This window comes from Rhinoraja longicauda, chromosome 24 (assembly GCF_053455715.1).
Source record: "Rhinoraja longicauda isolate Sanriku21f chromosome 24, sRhiLon1.1, whole genome shotgun sequence".
NCBI classification, from domain to species: domain Eukaryota; kingdom Metazoa; phylum Chordata; class Chondrichthyes; order Rajiformes; family Arhynchobatidae; genus Rhinoraja; species Rhinoraja longicauda.
Window position 1 is genome coordinate 26,847,120 of NC_135976.1, and position 17,421 is coordinate 26,864,540.

General features: G+C 49.7%; 1 protein-coding gene across 2 annotated transcripts in view; it reads left to right on the plus strand.

Annotated features, from left to right (window-relative positions):
* Positions 1–17,421, plus strand: part of LOC144605325 (peptidyl-prolyl cis-trans isomerase FKBP5-like) — a 62,328-nt gene that overhangs the window by 33,585 nt on the left and 11,322 nt on the right. For both annotated transcript variants that reach the window (XM_078420450.1, XM_078420451.1), the window contains exons 4-6: positions 1,354–1,474; positions 13,459–13,615; positions 16,276–16,366. In XM_078420450.1, coding sequence (XP_078276576.1) covers positions 1,354–1,474; positions 13,459–13,615; positions 16,276–16,366 — 369 coding nt within the window. The remainder of the gene's footprint in view (positions 1–1,353; positions 1,475–13,458; positions 13,616–16,275; positions 16,367–17,421) is intronic.

Sequence of the window (17,421 nt, forward strand, 5' to 3'; positions counted from 1 at the left end):
ACGGGTCCTGTCTGTACAGTGTTTGTACGTTCTCCCTGTGACTGTGTGGGTTTTCTCCGGGTGGTCTGGTTTCCTCCCACACTCCAGAGACGTAGAGGTTTGTAGGTTAATTGGCTTCTGTAAATTGTAAATTGTCCATAGTGTGTAGGATAGTGCTAGTGTACGGGGAGATTGCAGGTCGGCGTGGACTCGGTTGGCCAAAGAGCCTGTTTCCATGCTGTATCTCTAGTCTGAAGTTTAAAGTCTAAAGGGTTGAAGGAACCACTGGCCTTTATTTATTCTATGTACTCAGAAAAAATGTTTATCTCTCAATTAGTGCTTTGGAATCCTGTCTATCTATTCTTTGTTACCTTCTCTGAGCTAACAATCGTCTATTCTACATTTTCCTTGATAGCCTCCTCTTTGATGTCTCGTTTTCACACTTTACACTTCCTTATCTCTGTGCCTACCTCTCCCCTGACTGCCAGTCTGAAGAAGGCTCTCGACCCGAAACGTAAGGCAGACGTAGACAAATTCTTGATTAGAACGGGCGTCAAGGGTTATGGGGAGAAGGCAGGAAAATGGGATTAGGAGCCAGAGATATCAGCCATGATTGAATGGCGGAGCAGACTCGATGGGCCGAATGGCCTAACTCTACTCCTATAACTTGTGAATTTGTGAACATGTCACCCATTCCTTCTGCCCAGAGATGCTGCCTGTCCCGCTGAGTTACGCCAGCATTTTGTGTCTACCATCTTTTACTTTCTAGATTAGTTTAGTTTGTTATTGTCATGTGTACTGAGGTACAGTGAAAAGCATTTTGTTGCGTGCTATCCAGTTCGAAGGTCTCCAATGAGGGTGGGGGGGGGTGGGGGTGTGGTCAGGACCTCTCTCTAGCTGGAGACAGGATGGTTCATTTGCCTGATAACAGCTGGAAAACAAACTGCACCTGAATCTGGAATCTTGTCTTTAAGCGCAGGTATCAAGATGAGAGAAATGCTCACAGCTGATTGAAAGTGACACGGTGGCGCAGTGGTAGAGCTGCTGCCTGACAGCGCCAGAGACCCAGGTTCGATCCTGACCATGGGTGCAGTCTGTATGGAGTTTATCACTGCGTGGGTTTTCTGCTTGTTCTCCAGTTTCCTCCCACACTCCAAAGACGTACAGGTTTGCAGGTTAATTACCTTCAGTAACATTGTAAATTGTCCTTAGTGTGTAGGGTAGTGCTAGTTTACGGGGTGATCGCTGGTCAGCACGGACTCAGTGGGCCGAAGGGCCTATTTCCGCGCTGTACCTCTGAAGTCTAACGTCTGAAGAAGTCGCTGTCAAATCTTGCTTTGTTTCAACTTTAATGGAGATTTCTCTTTCTTCCAGATTGAACTAATAGACTTCAAGGGGGAGGATTTAACGGACTGTGAGGATGGGGGGATCATCCGTAGGATTAAAAAGAAAGGGCAAGGGTACTCCACCCCTAACGAAGGAGCTACAGTGGAAGGTAAGGTACAAACCATCATGCTGAGTGCTAACAATCCAATGGTTCTGTGGTGCTTTTATTGTCACATGTGCAATATGTGCTAACACAGTGAAATTTGGTCTCATACACACAGTCCCTTAGAATATTGCCACACACCCGATCAGCAAGTGTGCAGAAATAGTCCACTGAGCCCGCATGCAGGAGCCGCCATGTTCTGGCGCCATTTTCAAAGTCCACGTCCCAGTTCCAGGCGAGCCCCAGGCTGCTGCAGGGCCTCCAACCATCGCCTTCCTTGCACACCACGTCCTTCTCCTCGCCCCCCCGCCGCCCACCTTTGTTCCCGGGGGGGGGCAAGGTAGGCCAGACCCTGTTCCCTCTTTTTGAAAGGCGGCACGGTGGCGCAGCGGTAGAGTTGCTGCCTTACAGCGCTTGCAGAGCCAGAGACCCGGGTTCGATCCCGACTACGGGCGCCGTCTGTACGGAGTTTGTACCTTCTCCCCGTGACCCGCGTGGGTTTTCTCCGAGATCTTCGGTTTTTCTCCCACACTACAATGACGTACAGGTTTGTAGGTTAATTGGCTTGGGTTTGTATACTTGGTATAAGTGTAAATTGTCCCTCGTGTGTGTAGGATGGGTTAATGTGTGGGCATTGCTGGTTGGCACGGACTCAGAGGGTCGAATGGCCTGTTTACGCTCTGTATCACTAAACTTTCTGAATAATTTATTGTCACATATGACAAGTCACGGTGATATTCTTTGTTTTGCACACCAAGGTATGCAAAGAGTCGCCACATAAAGGGCAGCGACAAAGTTACAAAGTTACATGCCGGGTCCTCCCTTGTTCTAGCCCCCCCTCCTCATGGCGTTTCCCCCGTCGCTGGGTCCCCTCTCCTCTCGTACCGGCCTCGCTCTTCACCGCCGGCTCCATCCACAGGGACAGGTCCTCAACTCTGTCGTCAGGGGCTCTGGTCTTCGGGGGACGGGCAGGGACCGGCATGGCGGATTCCCCCACCCAGCCCGGTGGTCCACCCGGTCCAAGGAGCATGGGGCCGGCTCGGCAGCTCTTTCCTGCAGGGTGTGATCCTCCCATTGAGTGTGTGCCAACCAGCGATCCCCGCACATGAACACTATCCTACACACACACTAGGGACAGATTACACGTACACCAAGTATACAAACCCAAACTAATTAACCTGGATACCTGCATGTCTTTGGTGTGTGGGAGGAAGCCGAAGATCTCGGACTTAAACCCACGTGGTCACGGGGAGAACATACAAACACCGTACAGACAACACTCGAAGTCGGAATCGAACCCGGGTCTCTGGCGCTGCAAGCGCAGTAAGGCAGCAGCTCTACCGCTGCGCCACCGTGCCGCCCACCCGTGACAGCGGGTCAGGCAGCATCTCTCGAGAACATAGACAGGTGATGTTTCGGGTGAAGAGCCTTCTTCAGACTTGTTTCTACATGTCATAGAAACATAGAAACATAGAAAATAGGTGCAGGAGTAGGCCATTCGGCCCTTCGAGCCTGCACCGCCATTCAATATGATCATGGCTGATCATTCAACTCAGTATCCCGTACCTGCCTTCTCTCCATACCCCCTGATCCCTTTAGCCACAAGGGCCACATCTAACTCCCTCTTAAATATAGCCAATGAACTGGCCTCAACTACCTTCTGTGGCAGAGAATTCCACAGATTCACCACTCTCTGTGTGAAGAAAAACTTTCTCATCTCGGTCCTAAAAGACTTCCCCCTTATCCTTAAACTGTGACCCCTTGTTCTGGACTTCCCCAACATCAGGAACAATCTTCCTGCATCTAGCCTGTCCAACCCCTTAAAAATTTTGTAAGTTTCTATAAGGTATGTAGGTTAATTGGCTGGGTAAATGTAAAAAAAAAAATACATTGTCCCTAGTGGGTGTAGGATAGTGTTAATGTACGGGGATCGTTGGGCGGCACGGACTTGGTGGGCCGAAAATGCCTGTTTCCGGCTGTATATATATGATGATGATGGTATGATGATGAAGATCCCCCCTCAATCTTCTAAATTCCAGCGAGTACAAACTGATGTCCTTCCTCTTCCTTTGATACTGAACAGTTTACACCAACGAATCAAACACAGAGAAGTTAATAAACATAATGAAAACCGGATACCATTCTAAAAGGGCTCATATTGCATGTCGTTCCATCACAGGAGAGATGTGGAGGCATTGCAGAGGGTGTCGAGGCGGTTTACTGGAATGGTGCCTGGATTAGAGGGTTTCAACGACAGGGAGAGGTTGGATAGACTTGGATTGTTTTCTCTGGAATGCTGGAGGTTGGAGGAAGATTTAATAGAAGTACTAGACGGGCGTGGGCCCATTGGGTCCAAACCTCTCCTGCGGCAACTCTCCTCCGTTGGGTGCAAACCTCTGAGGCAACCCTCCCCCACTGACGGCCCGTGGACACGCTGCAATCAAATGGCCATCTCAAAATGGCCATCTCAAAATGGCAGCTCTCCCTCAACTGCGCACGCGCAGATCCGGTGGCCATCTTCCCGTTGTGACGCAAGATGAACACGTAAGTATTAGCTCAACGGGCCCCAACTGCGTAGGCGCGGACACGTTAGGTTCCCATCGTGACGTCGAACACGGAGGTATTACTGCGCATGCGCGGCTGACGGGCAGGGCGAGTGGAAAAGGGATTTATTAAAGTTTAAAAAGTGAATAACTTTTAAAATATAACAACCATTTGAACCGCAGGCCAATGGTAAGTAAGGCGGGCCTAAAATTGTTGCGCTATCGTGTACCGTTTTGGCTGACACAACTGTCCCGGCAGACCCATTGTCTCTGCCTGCTCATGCCCCACCGAACTTATCTCTACCTACCTCGACTCCATCCTATCCCCCCTGGTTAAATCCCTCCCCACCTACGTCCAAGACACCTCACATGCTCTCCATCTCCTGGATAACTTCCGGTTCCCAGGCCCCCACTCCCTCATCTTCACCATGGATGTCCAGTCACTCTACACTTCCATCCCCCACAAGGATGGTCTCGAAGCCCTCCGTTTCTTCCTCGACCGTAGAACCAGCCAATCCCCATCGACCAACACTCTCCTCCGCCGAGCAGAGCTGGTTCTTACCCTCAACAACTTCTCCTTTGACTCCTCCCACTTCCTCCAAACCAGAGGCGTAGCTATGGGCACTCGCATGGGCTCTAGCTACGCCTGCCTCTTTGTCGGGTACGTCGAACAATCCCTGTTCCAGACGTACACTGGCCCCATCCCGGAACTATACCTCCGCTACATCGACGACTGCATTGGTGCTACCTCTTGCACCCATGCAGAACTCACTGACTTCATACACTTCACCTCCAATTTCCATCCTGCCCTTAAATATACCTGGACTATCTCTGACATCTCTGGGTGTCCTAGTGCATCAGTCAATGAAAGGAAGCATGCAGGTTCAGCAGGCAGTGAAGAAAGCCAATGGAATGTTGGCCTTCGTAACAAGAGGAGTTGAGTATAGGAGCAAAGAGGTCCTTCTACAGTTGTACCGGGCCCTGGTGAGACCGCACCTGGAGTACTGTGTGCAGTTTTGGTCTCCAAATTTGAGGAAGGATATTCTTGCTATGGAGGGCGTGCAGCGTAGGTTCACTAGATTAATTCCCGGAATGGCGGGACTGTCGTATGTTGAAAGGCTGGAGCGATTGGGCTTGTATACACTGGAATTTAGAAGGATGAGGGGGGATCTTATTGAAACATATAAGATAATTAGGGGATTGGACACATTAGAGGCAGATAACATGTTCCCAATGTTGGGGGAGTCCAGAACAAGGGGCCACAGTTTGAGAATAAGGGGTAGGCCATTTAGAACGGAGATGAGGAAGAACTTTTTCAGTCAGAGGGTGGTGAAGGTGTGGAATTCTCTGCCTCAGAAGGCAGTGGAGGCCAGTTCGTTGGATGCTTTCAAGAGAGAGCTGGATAGAGCTCTTAAGGATAGCGGAGTGAGGGGGTATGGGGAGAAGGCAGGAACGGGGTACTGATTGATAGTGATCAGCCATGATCGCATTGAATGGCGGTGCTGGCTCGAAGGGCTGAATGGCCTACTCCTGCACCTATTGTCTATTGTCTATTGTCCCTCCCGTTTCTGGACCTCACCATCTCCATCACAGGAGTAAAACTAGTGACGGACATTTACTACAAGCCCACCGACTCGCACAGCTATCTGGACTACACTTCTTCCCACCCGGTCCCCTGCAAAAAGTCTATCCCCTACTCCCAATTCCTCCATCTACGCCGCATCTGCGCCCGGGATGAGGTGTTTCAGACTAGGGCTTCCGAGATGTCCTCGTTTTTCAGAAAACGGGGCTTCCCCTCCTCCATTATAGATGAGGCTCTCACTAGGGTCTCTTCTACATCCCGCAGCTCCGCTCTTGCTCCCCCTCCCCCCACTCGCAACAAGGACAGGATCCCCCTCGTTCTCACCTTCCACCCCACCAGCCAGCGGATCCAACATATCATCCACCAACATTTCCGTCACCTACAACAGGACCCCACCACTGGCCATATCTTCCCATCCCCTCCCCTCTCTGCGTTCCGCAGAGACCGTTCCCTCCGTAACTCCCTGGTCCACTCGTCCCTTCCTACCCAAACCACCCTAACCCCGGGCACTTTCCCTTGCAACCGCACGAGATGCAACACCTGTCCCTTTACCTCCCCCCTCAACTCCATCAAAGGACCCAAACTGTCTTTCCAGGTGAGACAGAGGTTCACCTGCACCTCCTCCGCTGCTCTAGATGTCAACTTATTTATATCGGCGAAACCAAGCACAGGCTCGGCGATCGCTTTGCTCAACACCTGCGCTCGGTCCGCATTAACGCAACTGATCTCCCGGTGGCCCAGCACTTTAACTCCCCCTCCCATTCCCAGTCTGACCTCTCTGTCATGGGCCTCCTCCAGTGCCATAGTGAGGCCCGCCGGAAATTGGAGGAGCAGCACCTCATATTTCGCCTGGGCAGTTTGCGGCCCGGTGGTATGAACGTCGACTTCTCCAACTTTAGATAGCTCCTCTGTCCCTCCCTTCCCCTCCTCCTTCCCAGATCTCCCTCTATCTTCCTGTCTCCACCTATATCCTTCCTTTGTCCCACCCCCGACATCAGTCTGAAGAAGGGTCTCGACCCGAAACGTCACCCACTCCTTCTCTCCCGAGATGCTGCCTGACCTGCTGAGTTACTCCAGCATTTTGTGAATAAATCGATTTGTACCAGCATCTGCAGTTATTTTCTTATACTACTGGGTACAAATATACTTACAGACAAATATACAAACATACAAGATGAGAGTTCTAGTGATATACTAGACCAAGTGGATCCATTGGACCGAAACCTATCCTGCATTGGTGTAGCATCATTTCCTCCCCTACTCCCCTGCCTCCCCTTCCCCCCTAACCCCCCTCCCTCTCCCCCTCCCTCTCTCCCTCCCTCCTCCCTACCCTCTCCCCCATCACTCCCCCCTCCCCTCTCACCCCTCCCACCCTACTCCCTCCCTCCCTCCTCCCCCTCCCCTTCCCCCCCCTCCCTTCCACCCTCCCTCCCCCTCCTCCCTCCCTAGGAGTTAGATTTAAACTTTAAAATGAGAATATATAACACCGATTTCAATTAAACTTCTTCCATTAGCACCAAAGGGACGACGGTGAGTAAGGTGGGCCTAAAATTGTCGCGCTATCGTGTACCGTTTTGGCTGTAGTTCAGGAACAAACAAACAAACAAACAAACAAACAAACGAGAGTTTTAGTATATAGATAGATATAAAGCTATGAGAGACATAGATAGAGTAGACAGTCAGAGAGTGGTGAAGGTGTGGAATTCTCTGCCTCAGAAGGCAGTGGAGGCCAGTTCGTTGGATGCTTTCAAGAGAGAGCTGGATAGAGCTCTTAAGGATAGCGGAGTGAGGGGGTATGGGGAGAAGGCAGGAACGGGGTACTGATTGAGAGTGATCAGCCATGATCGCATTGAATGGCGGTGCTGGCTCGAAGGGCTGAATGGCCTACTCCTGCACCTATTGTCTATTGTCTATTGTCTATTGTCTATAAATCTAAATCTAAATCCTCTTTCTCCAGCGATGCTGCCTGAACTGCTGAGTTACTCCAGCACTGTGTGTCTATCCACTTCCATGTTCAGTTACACGTTTGGCCGGGTAAAAGTCTGGCTGAGACGTTCTGACCATGAGGGAGGCACCATCCCCCTGTTTTAATTACACTTCTGCATCGTAAATCTGTGGCTCCGTGAATGATCGATGGTTTGCTTTAGAATTAAGATTTAGGGATATAAACAATGGAAGTTAATACAGGACTTCAGTTGTTTCTTTGAAGGATATTTTTTTTTTTGCCTACTCCACAGCAGTGGGTGATTTAAGTCAGAATGTACAGAATGTTCTGTTTATGCTCCTTATTCCAGATTCCTTGCCAATCCTCCTCAGTACAGTATGTTCTGGCCAGCATGTGTACCTCCAGGCAAAACTTAAACAAACTTGCTAAGATGGGGATAAGAAAACACGTAAAAATAAAAGCTGTGTTCTAATTTCTTCTTTACTAAATACATCTCTGTGTATTTTTTTTTAACAGTTTAGGTGAGATACATTCAATGTACTAATTTCTCCATTCTCCTATCTTCAAGCTTTCAACAAATGTTTAGTTCAGAGGTAGAGCAAGGACACAGGCCCTTCAGCCCTACCGAGTCCACGTCGACCTACCATCACCTGCACACTAGTTCCATCCTACGCGCTAGGAATGATTTACAGCAGCCAATTAACCTACAAACCTGCACGTCTTTGGAAAGTGGAAGGAAACAGCAGCACCCGGGGACAACCCACGTGGTCACTGGGAGAGCGTACAAACTCCGTACAGACAAAACCCGCAGTCAGGATCAAACCCGGGCCTCGGGCTCGATAAGGCAGCAACTCTAATGCTGCACCGCCGTGCCATTAGATCACCTGTTCATAGACACAAAATGCTGGAGTAACTCAGCGGGTCAGGCAGCATCTCTGGAGAAAAAGAATAGGCGACGTTTCGGGTCGAGACCCTTCTTTAGACTGTTCTTCAAATTAGCTGTTCGTCTAGTTCTGTGTTATGCCACACTCTCGTCCACTCAAGAGTTAAGGGAGTCGTACGAGTGTAAATCATAACAATGACATTTTCACTTGCAGAAGCAGCACAACAGGCTTGCAAGCACATTACCGAATAGATCATATAATAAACAAACTGGAACAAAATAACTCAACATAATACAAAAGCAAAACAAAGCTCAAAGTCCCTCGGGCAGCCCAGGCACTTCATTGTTCGGAGTTTAGTTGGAGTTCGTAGTGTTTTGATGGTTGTTGGGAAGAAGCTGTTCCTGCCAACACGCTAAGGGCATTTTGTCCAGAGTCACAGTGGAGCAGCAGTAGAGTCACTGCTTTACAACGCCAGAGACATGGGTTTGATCCTGACTACGGGTGCTGCCCTGTATGGAGTTTGTGCGTTCTCCCCGTGACCGCGTGGGTTTTCTCCGGGTGCTCCGGTTTCCTCCCACTCTCCAAAGACGCACAGGTTTGTAGGCTAATTGGCTTCGGTAAATTGGCTTTCTAGGGTGAAGGATAGTGTTAATGCATAGGGTGAACGCTGGTTGGCGTGGACTCTGTGGGCCGAAGTGCTTGCTTCCGCGCTGTATCTCTAAAGTCTATCGTAAATTAACCTACAAACCTGCACGTCCTTGGGATGTGGGAAGAAATTGGAGCACCCGGAGAAAACCCACCTGGTCACGGGGAGAATGTACAAACTCCATACAGACAGCACCCGCACTCAGGATCAAACCCGGGTCTCTGGTGCTGTAAGACAGCAACTCTAACACTGTCTAGCATCAGTACTTATCTAAACTAGTCCAATTCACTTGAATTTAGTCCACGGCCTTCTTTGCCTTGACAATTAAAGTGCCGGACTTGGCATATTTTCATCTGCGTTCCCAAATGCTCACAAATAATAGAGGCCATCTGCGTTGTTTATTGTTTCAGTTTGATTACAGTACAACATGGAAACAGGCCCTTCGGCCCACCAAGCCCATACTGACCATGAATCACATGAGTTCTATGTTATCTCGCTTTCATATCCACTCCCTACACATTAGGGGCACTTTACACTTTACCTGCAAAGCTGCACATCTTTGGGAGCGTGGGAGGAAAGCATAGCGCCCGGGGGAAACCCATGCAGTCACAGGGATTGCGTGCAAACTCCACGCAGACAGCACCCGAGGTCAGGATCGAACCGGGGTCTCTGGCGCCGTGAGGCAGCAGCTCAGCTAGCTGTGCCACCCCTGTCTGAAGCCTTGTGTCTCAGGCTCTTTTACTACAACATGCTTGTGACCCACTGTTCTTTACAGAAGGAACTTCCAGTTGCTCTTAAACCAGCAGGAGAATTAATTTTAACGCCATATTAAAGTTTAACTGGTGACCTCAGGAGAGCCTAAGGGACAACTTTTTTACACAGAGGGTGGTAAGTATATGGAACGAGCTGCTGGAAGATTTAATAGGAACATGAGGTTCAATGTCTTTACACAGAACGTGATATTATATGGAACGAGCTGCTAGAGGAGGTAGTTGAGGCAAGTACTATCACAATATTTAAAAGACATTTGGACAGGTACATGGATAGGATAGGTTTGGACGGATATGGGCCAAACGCAAGCAGGTGGGACTAGAGTAGATGGGCATGTTGGTTGGGATGGGCAAGTTGGGCCAAGGGAATGTTTCCACGCTGGATGACTCTTTGACTATTGTTTAGTACGGGTGTCAAGGGTCATGGGGAGAAGGCAGGAGAATGGGGTTAGGAGGGAGAGATAGATCAGCCATGATTGAATGGCGGAGTAGACTTTACCGAAGCCAATTAACCTACAAACCTGTACATCTTTGGAGTGTGGGAGGAAACCGGAGCACCTGGAGAAAACCCACGCGGTCACGGGGAGAACGTACAAACTGCATACAGACAGCACCCGTAGGCAGAATTTGAAGCTGGGTCTCTGACGATGTCGGGCAGCAGCAGCTTTACCTGCTGCACCACCGTGCCGCCAGACACTAGGTATTCGGGCACAACCCCTACATGTTTCAACGAAGCAGACCGCATGGTCTTTAAGAAGACGTGTTTCTTCTTGAATGGCCACACCCTCAGCATTGCCCACAGCCAGTTTACATGCTGCGTGTCCAGACATCCTTCTACATGTACACAGCATTAACAAACATCACAGAGGAGCTGGGAGGAAAACTGCCCCACACAGTAAGGATTTGATCCTTGTTATTGATCACCTTTCAAGTGAAGTTTATTGTGTGGCACACGTCAACTCTGCATGAGACAAGAGCATTTGCTAGCCAATGTGTTCCATTGTGTTTCAGTTGAGTTTACTTTAGAGATACTGCTCAGAAAGAGGCCCTTCGGTCCACTTGAGTCCAAACCGACCATTGGTCACCCGTTCACACTGGTTGCATGTTATCCCATTTTCTCATCCACTCCCTGCTCACTAGGGGCAATTTGCAGAGGCCAATGAACCGACAAAGCCGCACATCTTTGGGGGCTGTGGAATGAAACAGAGGAACGTGCAAACTCCACACAGACAGCACCGCGGGTCAGGATGGAAGTTGACCTGCCGGCGCTGTGAGGCAGCAGCCTTACCTGCTGCATCACTGTGCCACCTCTTGTAGTTGCTGGGCCCAGCTCTCCACAGTTTGGATGCTGCTATTTCAATATCATAATAGTGACGCCTCGTTAACAGGAATCATAAGATCATAAGTGACAGGAGCAGAATTAGGCCATTCGGCCCATCAAGTCTACTCCGCCATTCAATCATGGCTGATCTGTCTCTCCCTCCTAACCCCATTCTCCTGCCTTCTCCCCATAACCCCTGACACCCGTACCAATCAAGAATCTATAAAACCTCTGCCTTAAAAATATCCACTGACTTGGCCTCCACAGCCTTCTGTGGCAAAGAATTCCATAGATTCACCACCCTCTGACTAAAGAAACTCCTCCTCATCACCTTCCTAAAAGAACGTCCTTTAATTCCGCAGCTATGACCTCTAGTCCTAGACTCTCCCACTAGTGGAAACATCCTCTCTACATCCACTCTATCCAGGCCATTGGACTTCTAAGGCAGCATAGGGTGCTATAGAAATCCTTTCATTCTGCTGCTGACAGTACTAACATTCCAACTCCATTTCCCAAAATCCTGCATCCCTGCAGTCTGAGATTCCGTTTCTCAATGGGATTTCCTCGTTCCATCTTGATTGTAGATGGTAATTACTGTCACATTCAAGGCAAAGTGCAGGGAATCACGGTACACATTTGGATCTGCTTCAGCTCACTCTGGCTTACATTTGACCAACGGCATATTGGGCAGGTGGTCATAATGTTTTGGCTGATCGGTGTATTCAGCTCACACTTAGACTTGCCGTGGTCTTAGTAGCCTGTAAACCAGACTTGTAGACTCCGTCTGAGCCCAGAATGGGCGGGTTCTGGAGATATTCCAAGATTAAAGATTGTTATTGCAAAGTGCTAACGGAAGAGAAGCTACAACAGCAGTCACAGCAAGTTGCGTGACATGGTTCAGGAGTCACATACACGAAGTGGACGTGAATGTTGTTTTACATGCGTGTGAATGTGACATTGGCAGCATCCAAGTGTGTGTACTGATGCTCACTGACGTCTGAGAATCCCTGGGACACGATCACTGTACAGAAGGAGCATTGGATGTGGTATTGAGAACCTCAAGCACACAGTATCTCTATGTACGCAGCAAAGAGAGCAAAGAGTAGGCTGGGCATCCACAAACCTGCCTTCATCAATGGATCGGTGGTGGAGAGAGTAACTAACTTCAAGTTCCTGGGCGTACATATCTTTTTTTTTAGTTTAGAGATACAGCGCGGAAACAGGCTCTTCGGCCCACCGAGTCCGCACCGACCAGCGATCCCAGCACACTAACACTATCCTACACACACTAGGGACAATTTACACTTATATCAAGCCAATTTACCCACATACCTGTAGGTCTTTGGAGTGTGGGAGGGAACCGAAGATCTCGGTGAAAACCCACGTGGTCACGGGGAGAACGTACAAACTCCGTGCAGACAGCACCCGTAGTCGGGATCGAACCCGGGTCTCTGGCGATGCAAACGCTGTAAGGCAACAACTCTACTGCTGCGCCACCATATCAGGACATATCTCTGAAGATATAACGAGGGCTGACGAGGGCCGTGTGAGGAGAGGGACGACAGTTGGCGGGACGACCGGAATGGAGGCGGTGGCGGCAACGGCAACGGCAACGGCAACGGCAATGGGCCTTCATGGCCGGCTGCAGCTGGGACTGTAAAATGCAACCAAAATGGCGCCTCTTGCATATCGACTCTGTGGGCTCTTCAGCACATTCAGTACTACCTTGGGGGGGATTGTGCTTATAGTTTTAATTTAGTTTCGAGATACAGCGCGGAAACAGGCCCTTGCTTTGGCGCACAAGAGTCCACGCCGACCAGCGATCCCCGCACACTGGTGCTATCCTACACGCCAGAGACAATTTGCAATCTTTACCAAAGCCAATTAACCCACGACTTTGGAGATTGGGAGGAAACCGGAGCACCCGGGGAAAACCCACGCGGTCACGGGGAGAACTCCGTACAGACAGCACCCGTAGTCGGGATCGAACCCGGGTCTCTGATGCTGCAAGGCAGCAGCTCTACTGCTGCGCCACCGTGACACCCCAAGAATTTAAAGCTGGTACCAATGTATGTTTACAATTATGTACGGTGATCGTCTTGATGAGCTGTTATTTCACTGTACCTCGATGCATGTGATCATAAAGAAACCATTGAGCCCTGACCAATGCACAACATGTGAGTGGATTTAAAAGAAAGACCATCGGCGTTGGTGGAAATGACTGGGATTCCTGTGGAGAGGCGGCAAGGAGGAATGTTTGGAAGGTTGCTGCAGTGATCTTTTCTTTGACTACCTGCAGTGTATGTGGAAGGCCGGAGCAATGGCACACTGTTCGACTGGCGTGAGGTTCGGATGGTTGTCGGAGAAGGGGAAGATCACGATATTCCCATCGGTGTCGACAAAGGTTTGGAGAAAATGCAGAAGGGAGAGCATTGCATTCTTCACCTGAAGCCAAAGTAAGTGTGGAAAGCAGGCCTGATGTGTAGAAAGGAAATGCAAGTGCTGCTTTACACCAAAGATAGACACAGAGTGCTGGAGTATCTCTGGAGAAAAAGGATGGGTGATGTTTCGTGTCGGGACCCTCCTTCAGACTGCATGTAGATGTGTTCGCTCTACTTTCTACTTTCCTCTCTACATTCCCCTCTAAACCCCTCTACTTTCAGTCTGGTTTAGTTTAGTTTAGTTTAGCGACACAGCGTGGCAACAGGCCCTTCGGCCCACTGAGTCCGTACCATACACTAGTTCTGTTCTACACATATAGGGATGGTTTTACAGAACCCAATTAACCTACAAACCTGCACATCTTTGGAATTTAGTTTTTTAGTTTAGTTTAAGCGACACAGAGTGGAAACAGGCCCTTCGGCCCACCGAGTCCGCACCGACCAGCGATCCCCGCACATTAACACTATCCTACACTCACCAGCGACAATTTACAATTGTACTGAAGCCAATTAGCCTATGGACTTGTACGACTTTGGAATGTGGGAACAGACAACAGCACCCGGAGAAAACCCACACGGTCACGGGGAGAACGAACAAACTTGGTGTTGCCAGAGGCTGTAGTCAGGATCGAACCCGGGACTCTGGCTCTGTAAGGCAGCAAATTTACCGCCATGCCGCGTCTAAACCCTGCTGGAGGTACAATCTTGAGATGTTTAAGCTGTGGTGACATTTTGTATTGTTTGTTGTTTTTTTGGCTGTTTTGAATATATACATTCAACCCCCAACCATGATATTCAATCGTAAATATGAATGAGCATAATTATTGCTCACCACCTAATTTTTGCTTCTTTCCCTTGCACCACCCTCGACATAACCATCTCCCCCACCCTCCCCGACCCCACCACCACTCTCACAGCCTTCCCACCCCCTTCCCTTATCGTGGTCAGACTTGCAACTGGACCCCAGGAGAAGCCTTGGTCGTTGGACCCCTCCCCCCCTTCCCCTCCACCCCCCTCCCCCCCCCCCCCCCTTCCCCTCCTCAATCATTCTGCTTCAGGCAGTTAAACAGCAACAAAAAAGTTCTCACTCGGGCATGTGGTTCAGCTTTTCTTTCATCGCTTCCTGTCAGGTAACTGGGCACAGAGTGCAAATATTGCCAGCTGCAAGGGATTATTTGTCATACTTGGGACGGCATTTACTTTGGGGGATTGACGGAGAGAGGACTCAGCATTCTGTACACACACTGGACCTTGCAAACCTTTCATCTGCGACCCAACTATTTACACGCTCCGATCCGTGCCCTGCAACAGCGGAAGAGCAGTGTCCACGGTGTCCAACAACATCGTGAAGGATTGGGCCGGAGTGTGGGACTCGTCACGAGCAGATGGGAAGAAGTTGACAAAGGCTTCGCTCAACACCGCTACGCTCGGTCCGTCGAGGCCGATGCGATCTCCCGGTCGGTTGACAACCCCTTTCAACTCCCCTTCCCCATTCCCACACTGACCTTTCTGTCCTGGGCCTCCTCCTTTGCCAGAGGGAGGCCACACGCAAGTTGGAGGAACAGCACCTCATATTTCACCTGGGCAGCTTACACCCCAGCGATATGAACGTTGAATGATCTAATTTTAAGTAATTCCTACCTGCACTCCCCTCCCCTCCCCTGCCCCCTCCCTCCACCCAAGTTGTTTAACCGGTTTCACTGTTCTCTTCTTTGTATCCCTCCTGAGATCACAACAATGGGCCAACAATGGGCCAACATTGGGCCAACAATGGGCCAACAATGGGCCTGCCAGGACACTTCCCTGCCTGTGGTCAATTGTGGCGGGTCTTGATTAGTCCTCGTATTTTCTCGCCACCAGCTCTTCAACCCCCTCCCCCCCCCCCCCTCCCAATTCCATACTTTCAGTTGTCTGAAGAATGGTCCCAACTCAAAACATCACCCATCCTTTTTCTCCAGAGATGCTGCCTGGCCCACTGAGTTTGACTTTAGAAATACAGTGCAGATCAGGCTCTTTGGCCCAATGAGTCCGCGCCGACCTGCGATCACCTCGTACACTCGCACATTCCTACACAGTAGGGGTAACTAGAGAGAACTAGATAGAGCGAACTAGAGAACTAGAGAACTAACTAGAGAGAACTAGATAGAGCTCTTAATCAAGGGAGAACTAGATAGAGCTCTTAAGGATAGCGGAATCAGGGGGTATGGGGAGAAGGCAGGAACGGGGTACTGATTGAGAATGATCAGCCATTATCACATTGAATGGTGGTGCTGGCTCGAAGGGCCGAATGGCCTACTCCTGCACCTATTGTCTATTGTCTATTGACAACTTACAATCTTTATCAAAGCCAATTAAACTACAGATCTGTACGTCTTTGGAGTGTGGGACAAAACCGGAGCATCCGGGGAAAACCCACGTGGCCACAGGGAGAATGTACAATCTCCGGACAGACAGCACCCATAGTTAGGATCGAACCTGGGTCTCTGGTGCTGTAAGGCAGCAACTCTACCACTGTGCCACCGTGCTGCTCGTTACTCCAGAGAGTTACTCCTGCACTTTGTGTCGATCTTTGTGTATAATCCAGCATCTGCAATTCTTTGTTTCTAAGTTTATAGCGTTGCTGTATTTCTTACATATTAAAATAAAATAAAAGTGGCTTAAATTGTTTGTTGCAGATATGGGTTTGGAGATGTCGGAAAACCGGGCTTCAACATCCCACCCAATGCGGAGTTGGACTACGAGGTCCTGCTGAAGAACTTCGAAAAGGTGAGAGGAGAAGGCAGATAGCTCATCGCAAACTAGAGCAGGCAGAAACTTGAGTGGTTCACATGGTAGAGCTACTGAATGAGCACTGAGGCCCGGTCCGCCAAGGTCTGCTGGATCTCCTTTATTGGCTTAGGAAAGGAAACGTGCCACCTTTACTTAGGGCGGCACGGTGGCGCAGCGGTAGAGTTGCTGCCTTACAGCGAATGCAGCGCCGGAGACCCAGGTTCGATCCCAACTACGGGTGCTGTCTGTGCAGAGTTTGTACGTTCTCCCCATGACCTGCATGGGTTTTCTCTGAAATCTTTGGTTTCCTCCCACACTCCAAAGACGTACAGGTTTGGTAGAAATGTAACTTGTCCCTAGTGTGTGTAGGAGAGTGTAAGTGTGCAGGGGTTATGTGCAGGGTGTGCAGGCAGCAGTGTAAGAAGGATGAGAGGGGATCTTATCGAAACATATAAGATTATTAAGGGGTTGGACACGTTAGAGGCAGGAAGCATTGGGGGAGTCCAGAACCAGGGGCCACGGTGTAAGAATAAGGGGTAGGCCATTTAGAACGGAGATGAGGAAAAACTTTTTCAGTCAGAGAGTTGTAAATCTGTGGAATTCTCTGCCTCAGAAGGCAGTGAAGGCCAATTGTCTGAATGCATTCAAGAGAGAGCTAGATAGAGCTCTTAAGGATAGCGGAGTCAGGGGACATGGGGAGAAGGCAGGAACGGGGCACTGATTGAGAATGATCTGCCATGATCACATTGAATGGCAGTGCTGGCTCGAAGGGCCGAACGGCCTACTCCTGCACCTATTGTCTATTGTTTGTAGGTTAATTGGCTTGGTAAATGTAAAAAATGTCCCTGGTGGGTATAGGATAGTGTTAATGTGCGGGGATCGCTGGTCGGCGCGGACCCGGTGGGCCGAAAGGGCCTGTTTCCGCGCTGTATCTCTAAACTAAACTAAAATTCTTAATCTGACCTGCGTCTGACCCCAGACCCACTTCATGTGGTCGACTCTTAAAACCCCCCTTAAAGTAACATAGCGAGCAGCAAAGTGTAGCACCCTTG